The sequence below is a fragment of the Prinia subflava genome, chromosome 8 (genome assembly GCF_021018805.1).
Source record: "Prinia subflava isolate CZ2003 ecotype Zambia chromosome 8, Cam_Psub_1.2, whole genome shotgun sequence".
Classification (NCBI taxonomy): domain Eukaryota; kingdom Metazoa; phylum Chordata; class Aves; order Passeriformes; family Cisticolidae; genus Prinia; species Prinia subflava.
The window spans coordinates 29,678,121-29,692,101 of record NC_086254.1 but is presented as its reverse complement, the minus strand read 5'-3'; the positions used below and the strand labels follow the sequence as shown (position 1 = coordinate 29,692,101).

General features: G+C 47.1%; 1 protein-coding gene across 3 annotated transcripts; it reads right to left on the bottom strand.

The window, feature by feature from the left end:
* Positions 1–3,045: 3,045 nt before the first annotated feature.
* MAPRE1 (microtubule associated protein RP/EB family member 1) lies at positions 3,046–11,216 on the bottom strand. Of its 3 annotated transcripts, none has more exons than XM_063404479.1 (7): positions 11,083–11,216; positions 10,332–10,455; positions 7,589–7,734; positions 6,379–6,583; positions 5,907–6,016; positions 5,073–5,225; positions 3,046–4,704 (listed from the first exon to the last, which is right to left on the bottom strand). In XM_063404479.1, the coding sequence occupies exons 2-7, from the start codon at positions 10,450–10,452 to the stop codon at positions 4,648–4,650; spliced, it is 792 nt and encodes a 263-aa protein (XP_063260549.1). In that variant the 5' UTR covers positions 10,453–10,455; positions 11,083–11,216; the 3' UTR covers positions 3,046–4,647. The 3 variants fall into 3 exon arrangements, with proteins under 3 accessions (XP_063260549.1, XP_063260551.1, XP_063260550.1); XM_063404481.1 differs by lacking the exon at positions 11,083–11,216 and adding an exon at positions 10,940–11,052; XM_063404480.1 differs by lacking the exon at positions 11,083–11,216 and adding an exon at positions 10,648–10,787.
* Positions 11,217–13,981: the final 2,765 nt, after the last annotated feature.

Below are 13,981 nucleotides of genomic sequence, written 5' to 3'. Positions count from 1 at the left end.
AACATCTGTTGGACTTGAAAACAAAAATTACTCCAGTTCCTGTGTCCTACAGCTCTGACAGGTCAGACAAAAGAATTTTTAATATATAAATGCATATATATATTTATACATAGATAATTGAAATGTATATAACATAGCTATATATAATATTTAATATTATTGTATGTTGTCATACTGTTTCAATATTTATATATTGTTTAAATCAATATTTATACCTATAATGATTTATATCAACGTTAAACATACATTATATGAAGGCCACAGTTCATAAAGCCAGCCAGCTGTGTTGAAAAAGAATCATTTTTACAGAGAGTGGCCTTTGCCTCCTCAAAGCTGGGGTTGCCTTCTGAAAACTTCCTTTTTGGTCTTAGAAGTTTCAGTTTAGTTTAACTTTGTTCCTTCTCTATTGAAAAGGAAAAGATTAAGTGGAAGATGAAGATTGTCTTATCGACAATTTAAGTCTGCACAGCCTCAAAAAGGCCATTTTCTACCAGAGAGCCTGATTCTTCAGCTTAACAGGCGTTACTCAAAAGAGAAGCCGCATTTGTTTTGCCTTTCTTTGGCTGGACTTTGCCCGTATCAAACACAGCTCCCTTCCTGCAGCACAGCAGGACCACTCTGTCCCTGTGCACCCATCCCTGCCCTCTAGCCACAGAACAGGGCACTCTTCCTTCCTTTCCCTAGGGCTGCTTTCCCACACCAGACTCCTTGGCAGTTTTCCCTGTACCACTCCATGGCACGATTTTGTTCTTCTGCGTTTATCCTCCTCCGTTATCACTGCAACCTTCTCGAATTTCTACTCCCATACACACCCACCACGTTCTCTGCTCACACTTTTAACACCCCTCCTTCCACTGACTCCAGGCCCATTAACTCTCCAAATGGAATTTCTGTGGGGAACCAACAGGCCCAGCCACATCTCACCCCAAGTGGTCTCACGAGGTCGCTGGGGTCTCCCTGTGGATCACGCTTTGGATTTGCTCCCTGCATTGGGAGCACCAGCAGAGCAGCGCTGCTCTCCCTCCACCCGCTGCCAGTTCACATTGCAATTAAACAGAAGTGCTCGCTATGAATGGGCTCCATCTCACCCCAACTCTCCACATCAGGAGATCAGTAATTCCTCAGCTGTCTGAACACAAATTGCCTCTCCTCTGTCAGTAACCCGCAATAACAGCCCTCATCATTATTCCCCTTTTTCTTCTACTAGTACAGGATTAGAGGCACAGGGGGTGTGTACCATCAGACTGGCCTGAAATCTATGGCACAGCCCTTGGAGTTTACACTCCATCTTGCAAAATATACCTTTCCCTTGTGAGCAGCAGATTCCAGCCTTATCCTTGACAAGATGCCATCAACTCCCACCCCAGCCTGTTCCTGTGAAAGGACATTCCACCAGACAGCCTACAAAATGACTGAATGCTCAAGCGGCCACATTCAACAGTGACATGATATGACAACAAGAAAGTTTCTGGCCTTTATTTGAAGGCTTTTTACCAGTTACAGTAAGAATTGTCATTGCAAACCAGGAATTTTTAAAAAAATGAATAATAAAAGTTAAAAAAAACATCCACGAGTCCACCTGCAAGTAAGACATGTTGGTACAGAAAGGAGACATGAGCTTTTGCTTCTTCCATTCTGCTTGTTTTTCAAAGAACTGATAGAACTAAGATACTAGGAAAGGTTGGATGCTATCAGAATCATTCCAGCACGTGAGCATTTAACAGCATATACTGTACCAGGGTAACAGAGAAGCTATGTTAAGTCTATGGGTTTGAGTTGAGCATGTTGTAATTTGCTTCCCAAAAAGGACATTAAAAACCAAGATGTTATAATGGAGCCATTAGTTGGCTCCATGAGTTTGTCCCCATTCTATTTATGACTCATCTTGGTAGCAAAGGAGAGATGTAAGCACCAGAAATCTGAGCAGTGTGTGGCTGACCAGATTGCCATTCAGCTTTATAATGCACATCCAGGATGTCCACACATCCATCGGCCTCCCAAGGCACACCAGCAGCAATTCTGACCCAGCCTTGTCTTAGCAGGAAAGGCCATTTACTTGCTTTGACCATTTACTTGCTTTGACCAAAATCAACCCATCTGATGACCTGTTGCTTCCCAGTTCACACATGCAATCCACTTGGAAAGAGACTTGAAGCAACCAGGTCCCAGTGCACAACTTCTGACCTCCCAAAATTCATCTTCACCTTCAGTCACATCCTGCTGCCACCTTTTGCTTTGAGTTGCTGGAATAATGGAATATTTAGAGTCGAAAAAAAATATGCTTCCGACTTCAAAGCAAGGAAGTAATGGGAAAGAAGATTTTATGTGCATCAAACCCTGGGTCTACATCCATGCTTCTGCAGTCCAGCCCCAGCTGTGCCACACCAGCAGGCAGTGCCAGCAGTGCCTGTTCTCCACAGTAAGGCACCCACAGAGCCCTCAGGGGCAGGGAGAGTGAGCCCAGCACAGGGGCAGCCCTGCAGGGATCACTCCCCATTCCAAGGTCAGATACATCCCAGGAGCACAACTCTGCAGATGCTGGTCTGTGCACACAGCTGTGACAGGAACATTTAGGCTCATCTAGGAAACACAACTCAAATCAAACAAATCAACTCAGTTTACAGTCAGTCTGCTCACAGAGCCTTGTGACAGAAACAAATAACATCTCGTTTGTCTGCAACTCATAACCAGTGTTTTAGCAGTTTCAAAACACATTAAACACACGTAAAGTCACGGGACAGCATTCCTGTAACACATCCCTATTCCCACACCAAGAGGAGGAGGAAGTCAACACCACACTCACATCCCATCAACTTGTGGCAGGGAAAACACAGAAAGAAAAAGGAAACCCAACAAATAAAACAACCATTTATGCCGGCACACTCCAAACAAAGCTCCAACACTACTGCTACTGAGGTTAGCAACGCCTGGGGCTGGGGAATGGAAGCTGAAATTCCAGGTCCTGCAAGCTTCACCATGAAACTACCATGGGCTTCAGCTCTGCCTAATCGTATCTGAAAGCATGAGAGACTCCAACAGACATGACACTCTTGAAATACAGAACTTTATTTAGAAACTGCTTAAAATAGAAAAACCCTGTCAAGAAAAATCCAAGTCAAATATGGTTTCTCAGTAAAATGGAGTTTTAGGGCAACAAAAGTCTAAAAGGCCACAAGAGAAATAGCACCACTGCAATTTTAAACAATGGCTAGATACTTGCATTTTTGGCATTCACTGAATTTGGGTTTTTCTCTGAACTTCACAAAGATTCATGCACTACACAATTACCATAAAATGCTCTCCTACACACATTTTAGGACAAGCTACCACCAGAAACAAATGAATACAAGCACAACAGGACTGATCAATCTCAGTAGTGAAGGGGGTCAGAAGTCTTGCAGGATCTTGCCAAACACAACAGTAATGAGGGGCATGATAGCAAAAAAGGACAGTTAAGGAAAGTATTTTAAATATTAATATTTAAGTTAGTCTCAGTACTGTATTTTCTGCAATAACATTAGCTCTGTTAGCCAGCATCTTTTAGTTTTTACCCCAGAAGACTACTGAACTGGCAAGTGTTATTACTAGTATGCCCTGGTTCAAAGGGGAAAAAAAAAAAGAAAGCAGACAAAAATATCATCCTCATGTGCTCAATTCACTTTCATTCAAAGCCAGTTGTACAGTGCAAGTCCTGTTACAACTACTGGGCGTGTTCAGCATTCCTTGGGATGGGAAAGGGAAAACTGAGAGAACAGAAGGGATTCCAACAGAAATGAAAATAAACAGAACAAATAAAAGCAAGAGCCAGGGAAGAAAAATCACTTCTGAAGGACATTTTAGGCAGTAAGACTGTGTACCCTTTGCTTTGTTTTGCTTTTCTTACAGAAAACACAGTACATTTTGGCAAAGCCACAATGCCACAGAAAAAGGCTTCAGCACTCTTCAAGGTAATTTATGTGTCTCAGCTGTTCATACTCCCTCTAATCTTGTGACAGGCAACTTTAAGGCCCATTTCATAGAGAACTAATCACTTAGTAAGCAGCTTTACATAGGAATGGAGTTTTGTTTTAATTGCCCCTTTTGAGCACTTGCTGACACAGTGAGACTGCCACCTAAGGCCTCTCGGACAGCAGTGAATGGAGTTAAACAAACGTCTACCCCAATATGAAGCACATAAAATCTCCCATCACATTACTTCAATTTGGCATATGGAAGCATATTTTAAATACTCTTAAGGCATTTATTATAATTTCTGTTCTGCAATTTCACATTAACTCAATCTTTCTGCGAGTCAGTCTTTAATTTCTCTACTGCACACCGCCTTAGATACAAAAACAGTCTTCCCACAAACCAGTGTTTTACCAGCAAACCATTCTGCAACGAGTTCCAAATATTCAGCCTCTTGCTCCCTAAATATACCACCTCAATGTGAATACTGCTCTGCTACAGCTTGAGAAAGAGCTCCTAACTCAAACCCACTGTACAAGTGAAACTTCCGCAAAGTGCACTTTAAGAAGAGGTACTTTTTGCTTATGAAAAGAAACCAGTGAGTCCTCTAAGAATAAAGTGGAGTATTTTACAGTTAAGCACATGATCTGGGGCAAAGAATTCTGATGTTGCTGCTCTGCTGGTACAGTATGTGGTCTGTTAATACTCTTCTTGTTCCTCCTGCGGTGCTCCTTCTTCAGGTATCACAAAGCCTTCCTGAAGGGGAAGAAAACAAGGGCTTTAATGGAAATCTGATGTCAAACCAGCACCTGGCTACTCTGTAGGTACTTTTTTTCCCCCTCTTACTTCAGGTAAAACACCCTTAAGTCACTGTTTAAAGTGTCAAGATGTTTTACCAGAAGTATTTACCTCATCTTTGATCTATTTGTTACATACTACTTATGAAGATCTACCTTGTTTGCTGTCTGACTATAATTATCAGATCCTTTATTACAGGAAAAAGCTAGGCCATAAACATCAAAAAAAAAAAGAAGTTAGAACTATAGGGAGCCCTGGAAAGCAAACCAGCTTCCAATTACAAGGCAGGAAGAACTGTGCAACCCAGTCCATAACAGATTACTTACATCTGTGGCATAAAGAATTTCCATAATCCTCTGCAACACTGGATCATTCTCCCCTTCATTCTCCTGGCAGATCAATTCAATGTTCCTCAATTTGCCAAAGTAGAAGTCTCTCTCCTTCTCCAGATCTTCAACAGTAAGTTTCAATACGTTGATCTGCCAAGGGGCATCAATAATAATTATATCCACCAGAGACAGAATTCAGTAGGATCTATGCAAAAGGGACGTCCCAAATGTTCTCAGAAGGGTGTTGATATGCAAAGCACTTCAGCAGTAACCAAGATATGGGGGCAGGGGAAACTGAGAGGAGGAAAAGGGCCATTCCTCAAATTTTCATATAATTGCCACAACAAACATCCAGTCCAACACACACAAATCCACTGGGAAAGACTAAAGGCTGATTCCATGAAATTGGTAAAGCACTGGCTGCCTGCAGAGCTCTCTGCTCACACATTCTTTCACGACAACTCTCCTGCTGACAGCAGGTTCAGTTGTGTTGCACTCCGGATTTCAGTGAAGGAGCAGCTGCTCATAGCTCTGTTGGAATGCTGGGAGAACTGCAACACAGCTGTGGGAATACTTACAAACCCTGCTATGTGTGACACAGCCCACACTGGGGTGAAATGTCTGGCCACTCATGTGGTACAGGAGGGGTTTTGCTTCCATCAGGAAAGCAAGACCATTACAACAAAGGGTTCTAATTAAGTGATTTTAAATGAGCTGATTCAGATAGTTTTCTTGCATCTGCCAGACTCAGACATTCCGTGGTATTGGAAAAACAGACCTGCACATAACTCTGCCAAGCAGAGGTCAGTCCCAGGGCTGTCCTGTACACACCTGCTCGATCAATCCTGCCGATTCATCGTCTCCTCCGCCCTTTTTGCCCATCCCGGGCCCAGCTTTGGGACCTGCTGGGGTCCTCTGTGCAACAATGGGCCTCTGTGGGGCTGCAAGATCAATTCAATTCAAATTAATTCCAATTCTCCCTCCTATAAAGGTACTATCCCCCTCCAAACATGCTTAGGCATGGAAGAGTCTGAAGATATGTTCCTTCCTTAACTCCATGTAACATGTCCTTTCTTTTTGGCACACTTGGCACCAAACCTTGCCATTTTCTCTTTTATACAAGACTGTTCTTTCTGTAGCCTCCAGACACTTGGGTACTACAGCAGCCCCAGTCTTTGAGCCTGGCATCTCTGAAACAAGATGCAAAATACTAGAATCCCATACAGTCATTTTAAACAGCAACCCAGCCTTCATTTCCCCAGAGCTTTAATGATCTAGATCATCTTTTAACTATTTTCCCTACCTGCACTGCCAGTACCAAGGGATTTCCTGGTTTTGTTCATAACTGGAGTAACAAGGTTTGGTGCTATTGTGTCTTGGCCTTGTCGAGCAGCAACAGGGTCATACTCCTTCCCGTCATAGTTTGCATCAAAAAATTTTTTGAACCACTGAACAAATTCAAAGTTGTCCTGAAACTTTCCTTTCACTAGTTTGTCCACAGGAATTATCTGAATAGGGGGAAAAAAGAAAAAAAAAAGTAGTCAGACTAATATTAATAGTAAAGAATCTGTGTTTTTACATAAAGTTTTAAAGTTAATGCACTCAAAAGATATGCAAATTTAATTCTTCTCCAGTCTAGGGAAAATCCCCCTTGACCACAACTCTGTCAAATAACAGGAATTTTTGTAAATATTGGAATGAAAAACCAATCATGCATTGCCTTTGAGGGTCCAAATAACTTTAAATAATTCTGCAGCAAAGATTCTGCTAGACCAAGTTTACAGACAAAACTTCTTCCTGCCCATATGAAGCTGGCTCTGATGAATTTGAACTGATGACCAACTCCAGAACTGCTACAAGAGCTGAACACCACTGTTACAGCAGAATACAGCTTCTAACTATTACCTGAATAAATCCCCCTTCCATCAGCAGAACTGTCATTCCATCTGAACAACCTTTTTGGAATTTCGAACTAAAAATCACGTATTTTAATACCTGGAGGCATTTAAAAGCCATGCAGATGTGGCACTTGGGGACACAGTTTAGTGGTGGGCTTGGCAATGCTGGGGGAACAGTTGGATTTGATGGTCTCAGAAAGATTTTCCAACCTTAATTATGTAATTCTACGTACTTGTAAAGAGGAATTTGGAATCCTTAGGACCATCATGGCAGTAGGTTATGGGAACAAACCTCCTACAAAAATGGTCCAAAGAGGAAGCTCAAGCAAACCTTATCTCATAGAAATTTCAGTATTATTTTGTGCCACAGAAGTTGCACAGAATTAAAAGGGTAACATTTTTTTATCTTTAAGAACTGGAAACCTGACCTTGGCTGGAGTAAAGCATGATGTATCCTAACTGACATGAGGACCCCAAGGCAAACCATAACAAAAAGTTTGGAGATTTACAAACCAAAATCAAATTCTGTTTCCAGATTAATTCAGTTTCAAATCTGAAAGCTCATCCCATCTACATTAACATTAAAAGGAGAGAGTCAGTTATAGCCCAGCTTACTTTGTCAACACCCATTCGTTTAAAACCTGCTTGTAGAACTTTGAAGTTTTGAATGTACTCATGTTCCAATTTTGCTTGAAACTTCACTTTCTTGAGTGCTACAGAACCTGGGAAGAGCATGTCCATGAACTGACAGTATGCAGCACCTGCCAAAAGCAAGAGAACACAAATCCTGGGATGAATTCAATCAGCTCAGCTCACTAACCTTTGTGAGTTTCTTTCCAGTCAGGTCAGCAAACTGACCTGACTCACTCCTCAGTCACACAAGCCCTTTAAAGGCAACAAAGGCAAAGAAAACAGGAACCTTCGGTCTCCTTTTGGTCCAGCATGGCCATAAATAAGCTTAAAGGAGCTGGAGAACCAAACTTTGGGGCTCATGACTTGAACGTTTATGAATAAGAACAAACCTGCCTCCATATTTCCACGGGAAAAAAAAACAACTAATAAATAACTTGACTTTCCTTTCTTCATGGATATCAGTACAGATCTGATACATTACATGTGTCTAACAGGCATGTAATCTTCTCTTAGCAATACTAATAGAACTAAATCAGAAAAGGCATTATCCTAAAAATTGTATTTACCCATTATTGAAATCTTAATACATTTACCTCCTACAAACAGAACCTATACACAATTCAAGGTGCTCTCCAAGATAAGAGGCTAATTAAGCTGAATTAAGACCTAGTTAAAGTAGATCTTAATCAAAGAATCAAAATAAGTGTTTCTTCCTATTAATTTAAGTCCTTCATGTCCTCCAATTCAGCACTTGCTGTAGTAAGAGGAAAAGAGATTCAGTTCAGCCACAGAGTGGACAACCACCTCCATATCTGTAGAATATACACACAGAGTAAAAAAAAAAGTGGTTTTAAACTAGATCCTCACTCTGCAACGATGATACACAACCATTAAAAGCACAAGCAAAATATTCAGAGCATTATTCCCACACCAACATGAATGAATTAAGGAGTAACAGGAACCCTAACCTGAACTATGCAACACAATAAGCTTTTGGGGGCTATCTAAAGGCCAAGAAGGAATATAGAAGAGCATTGCCCTCAGCTACTCTGTTCATCTCAACCACATCCAATAACTGTTCACTCTCTTATCAAGATACTTTGCAGGCACTCCCACTTTCACCTGCCACCAGAAGACTGATGTCATCCACTGGCACAAATTAAAAATAAAACCAACAAACCAGCTCTAGCTGTTTGCTCTCCACTGTGTGTCAGTTCACTTGCTGCAGAACTCCAATCCCAACTCAAACACAGAGGGCTTGCCAGACACCAGGGGTTTGCTCACTGCTGGCAGTTGGAGCGATAAGTGTGATAAAAACAGAGGGATCACAGCGTAAGTCAAAGGGCAATTTTTGTGCATTTATGCAACCTCAAACTGCTGCTGTCACTGCTCCCCTTGCCAAAGACAGCAAAACAAGCCTGGGAGCTCCAGCTTCCACAGGACTGTGACAGCAAAAGCCACTTCATCCCTGCCAAGGCACGAAGCATTACTGCAGACGCAGAAAAGGGATGTTACTCAGGACTTACCACATCAACAGCTCTCACTCTTTTCCCAAAACAGGTGAGCTGGAATTCTGCAGAGCCAGTACTAATTATCCTCACTCCAACACAGAGCTCCCACAGCATTCAAGACTCACACCAATCCCATGCAAATCAGCCCTGCACACACAGGGTTTAACCTGCCTATCTGAAAGCAGACAGTGCTTATCACTTTCCTTCCTCATGTGGTTGTAGATCTTTAGTTCCCTCACCCTTACAGTTCTTGTCCATCATCTCACGAGAGAAAAGACACTACCAATACCTGTCAAATGTCCATTTTGAGTCCCTTTCTTCTCCGTATTTTTTGAGATTGTTTCTCCCATATACTCAGACACAGCCTGTACTGACAGTGCAAAAACTCATTTATAATTAATTCCTCCTTTTATTCCAGCTCCAATTTCCACATCTCCTCTTCCATGAGCAACACTTATCTTAAAGTCACTGTATGAGCCACACTTCCACTTTTCACTGAGTGCCTGTTGTAGTTATCCAAATTATCTTGTACCCAGGCTGCATTCTTAGCCTTGGGATTTTTCTCAGCTCTTATTCCACAGACTATTATCTTTTATTCATTCTTACAAGTCTCCTCCTCCCACACACTCCTCCCTGTGATGACACTTGACTCCATTTCTGCACCACACACACTTCCCCTTTCCTGCCTACAACTGTACAAGAGATTCAGCTGTGCTGAAGTCGGTTCAAGCCCAGGTAAGCTGGGCTGACACAGACTGGATGTGCTCCAGCACCAAGAGGAGTTCTAAAGTCCTGCAGATGACCCCACAAGTCACTGCTTTGCCTTCCTCACACTCCTGTACTCTTCCAGAACAAATCACAACTGTTTTTGCTAGTTACACTTGTAAGACTATCCATGCAGGCTAAACACTTAATTCCTCATGGGAAAACACCCTCTTCCTTAGAGTTTTTTTCACATTAACACACATTTCTTGCAGCACCTATGCTGTAGTGAGTCATGAGAACGTGCCTTTTCATTACACTGACATTATTAACAACCACTTCAATAACACTCTGACCATAACTGGATCATAACACCGACCACGAATCTGTTCGCACCAGGAACTCAGCCAAGAGCACAGCTACAGCAGGGCAGCACAGCGGGTGCAGCTGCACCCCTACAGAACCAGTGTGCACATCCCATGTGGAACTGCCCTCGGGGTGAACCCCCTCACCTGAGCACAGCTGTTCGATCTTCGTCAGCGTCAGCTTCAGAGACTCATTGATCCACGCCAGCATGTCATGTCGGCTCAAGTTATCGCTGGTCACTGAAGTAGAATACACATTCACTGCCATTTTCTGAAAGACAGAACCAGAGGTGTGAGTGCCAGGGACGCTGGGCTGCGGTGGAGCCGCTGCCTTTTGAGCCTTCGCGACCCCTCAGCGAGTGAATCGCGACAAAACTGCGGGCTGCCAGCGGCTGGGAGGACCCTCCCGCACCGCGACCGCAACGAGCTCGGCATCGCGATTTCCGACGAAAAATCAGCTCACGTGGGAACCGCTGAAAGGAATCACGGCTGCGGCAAGTTACTCATCCCTCTCCCCCGCGCCCCCGGGAACGGCCGAGGCGCTTCCTGCCCGGCCACGGTATCTCCCCGGGGATCAATACCGAGCGGCCGGTCCCCGCCCAGCCCCGCCGGCACAAAGCGGAGCCGCCGGTGCAGCTGCCGCCGGGCAGGGCCGCCTGCGCTGCGGGCGGGGCACGGCCCGCGCTCCCCCCGCTCCTGCTCCTCACCACCCCCCGCCGGTCCCTCCGCCCCGCCACCCCCGGTCCCCGCCGCACCTCCGCCCGCCGAGGGGCGCGGCCCGGCCCTGCAGGCCTCGCGCCAGTCCCCTCCCGGCGGCGGCGCCCCGCAGGGCCGCTCCCCGAGCCCGGGGCCCTCCCCGCTCCCGCCCGGCGGCCCCGCCGCGGCCCCGGCCCGGTACCTGCGCCGCGCTCGCCCGGTCGGCCCCGCGTTCAAACCGGCCCCGCCCGCCCTGACCGGGACCGCGTCACGCGCTCGCTGCGCGCCTGCGTCACGCGCACGTCACGGCCCGCGCGGGGAGCGCCGCGCGCCGGCACGGGGCGGGCGCCGGTTGCCAGGGGGCGGGGCGAGCTGCTGCGTTGCTATGGAGATGCCGCGCCCACTCCGCCCGCCGGCTCGCCTGCCATTGGCCGAGCAGATGGCCCCGCCCACACCGGGGGTCCCGCGTGCACGAGGGGTCGCACAGGGCTCGGGACCGAGGGCGCGACGGGGCCGCTCCGGCCGCGGGCACCGGGACGGGCGGACACCGAGCCCGGCACCGAGCCCGGCACAGCCCATCGGCACGGCCCGGCACCGAGCCCCGGCACGGCCGGGAACGGACCCACGGCACAGCCGGGAACCGACCCACGGCACGGCCCGGCACTGAGCCCGGCACCGAGCCTGGCACAGCCCCATCGGCACGGGCCGGCATCGCCGGGAACCTACCCACGGCACGGCCCGGCACCGAGCCCCGGCACAGCCGGGAACCGACCCTCGCCACAGCCCATCGGCACAATCCGACACCGAGCCCGGCACAGCCGGGAACCGACCCACGGCACAGCCGGGAACGGATCCACACTACAGCCGGGAACCGACCCACAGCACAGCCCGACACCGAGCCCTGGCACAGCCGGGAACCGATCCCGGCACAGCCCGACACCGAGCCCCGGCACAGCCGGGAACGGACCCACGGCACAGCCCATCGGCACAGCCCGGCCCCGAGCCCAGCAGCGCAGCCCGGCACGGCTCCATCTCTCCTGGCACCCCAGCACCTGCCACCTTTGTGTCACCGGCCTCACCTCAGCGGCAGGAGAGGGGCAGCTTGACTCTCTGGCTGTGCCCCCCCTCCCACTGTGAACCCCCTTTATTTACCCAGTAACGCTGTCCAGCCGTACAGAAATACTCATTTTTAATCAGACATGATAAATGGTAAACTGTCAACATTTTTTTCCCACATGAAAACCAGTGAAATCATGTGGACAAGGCAGAGTTGTGATTTTCCATACTCCAGATTAAAAAAAAATGTGAAATGTGTTAAAAATGATACATTTATTTTTAAAAGATTGTATAAAAACCCGCAACATGTTCAACATTAAAAATCCTTAACCTAAAAAAAAATAGCACCAGGGAGAGTTAGAAACCTTTAAAAAGTATTAAAAAGGAATTTCTGAGATCCCCCTCCCTTAAAAACATTTTATAAATTCATAATAAAAGGCAGCTCTTACAGGGAAAAAACATTTCAAGGAAGACTTGTCTACTACAATTCTCATCAAGTGAGCTTAATGCCAAGACAATTCTCATTCCTCTTTTATCTTTGTTTACTTTCCCGAAGTCCTTTTTTTCCCTCATCTATTTGTTTTCCTTTTGATCAGATAGGAAAGGATGTGAGATCGGGAGTATACGAGATCAGGGATGCCAAGGAGTGGAGGGCACAGTGTTTGCCCAGTCTGGAAAAATCAAGCCCATCAGACCAGAGGATGGCTGTCACCCTGAGCCCCTGCACTGGTTGTTCGCCCTCGGGCCACACGCTGGGCTCCTGCAAGGACCTGGGATGAGGAATTAGTGTTATGGCTGGGCTCCAGCTGGACACAAGGATCACAGATTGGCGAGGAGTCCAAAAGCAGCTGGTGCAGTGCTGGCAATGCCAAGGCTTCCTAAACACCTCCAGCATGCACAGAACCCACCCTGCCATTGTCCCAGTCCAGGGGCTGGTGACAAGAGGGTGCTACATGTCCCCAAGCATTTGTCAAGCATTGGGGGTGCCAGCAGTGACATGGACCAGCCTGCCTGGCTTTCCTCAGGGTTTTCTCAACTAAGGCGTGTGGTTTGAACAAATCACCGAGAATGAACCCCCATGGAGTTCTCTCTAACGAGTGACCTCGAGGTTAAAACAGGAAAAAAAAGCCTTTAAACTACCTGGGCTTCTCTTGCTGTCCATTCCCAAGCACAGCCTTGGATTGGAGACCAAGAGAAGATGGTCCTCAGAGCTGGGATGGAAAACTGGACACGAGGGTGGAAAATGGGAGGCTGCTGTCCTCCACCACAAGGACAGGGGTGCCAGAGAGGTAGAAGGAGCTGGGAGACGAGCTCTTCCCAGTGATGCTGTACAGCACCTTGCACGAGAGCAAGGCAGCCTGGCATTGGTTGGGTGGAGGGTTGGCCCAGGGTTTGAACCTGAATAATTTGGAGAAGGTGTCCGAGGGCTCTTCCACAGCCAGGTGACAGGTGAACAGCAGAGGTAGGGGAGGACAGAGCGACCAAGGGGGGAGTAGTTTCAGTGCATTGAAATGTGCATTTGGAATTCAGAATCCCCAGAGATGCCTGCTGGAACAGTAGCCCAGTGGCTACGGAAAACCTGGGGGGAAAGGACACAGGCACCTGCACCTTCCTGGTGGCCACAGGCTCAGCATGCCCAGGGACTTCAAGGACAGCATGATCATCACTCTGGCAAAGCTAGGGAGTAGAGGAAAGCCAACAAAAGTGAGTGCAGTGGTGGCTGCAGGAGCTCCCAGTTTGGGGGTACAGCCCCAGGAGCCCTCAGGGCACTGCCAGGCTGGGGCTGGGCAAACAATCCCAGCACTGTGCACAGGGATGCAGAGGGGGGAGAGATACAGCCCCTGCCTGCAGACCCCCAAGACCCCCCAACAGTGGCAGTGCTTTCCTGCCTCACTGTCCCATTCCCTGTGCACTGCATGAGATGGGCACAGGCAAGAGCAGTGATGCACTCCTGGTCCCTGCACTCCAGGAGAGTTGGGTGGGATTTTCCCGGGATTTTTTGGGGATTTGGAAGGAATGCTCTGCCATCACTGATTGGGTTCATA

What these genes read in the sequence shown, in the direction of transcription:
- MAPRE1 (XM_063404479.1), bottom strand. Translation starts at nt 10,452, where the DNA reads ATGGCAGTGAATGTGTATTCTACTTCAGTGACCAGCGATAACTTGAGC. An exon ending in GATCGAACAGCTGTGCTCAG is followed by an intron (nt 7,735 to 10,331) that starts GTGAGGGGGTTC and finishes TGCTTTTGGCAG; the next exon opens with GTGCTGCATACTGTCAGTTC. An exon ending in CCTTGGTACTGGCAGTGCAG is followed by an intron (nt 6,017 to 6,378) that starts GTAGGGAAAATA and finishes TTGATCTTGCAG; the next exon opens with CCCCACAGAGGCCCATTGTT.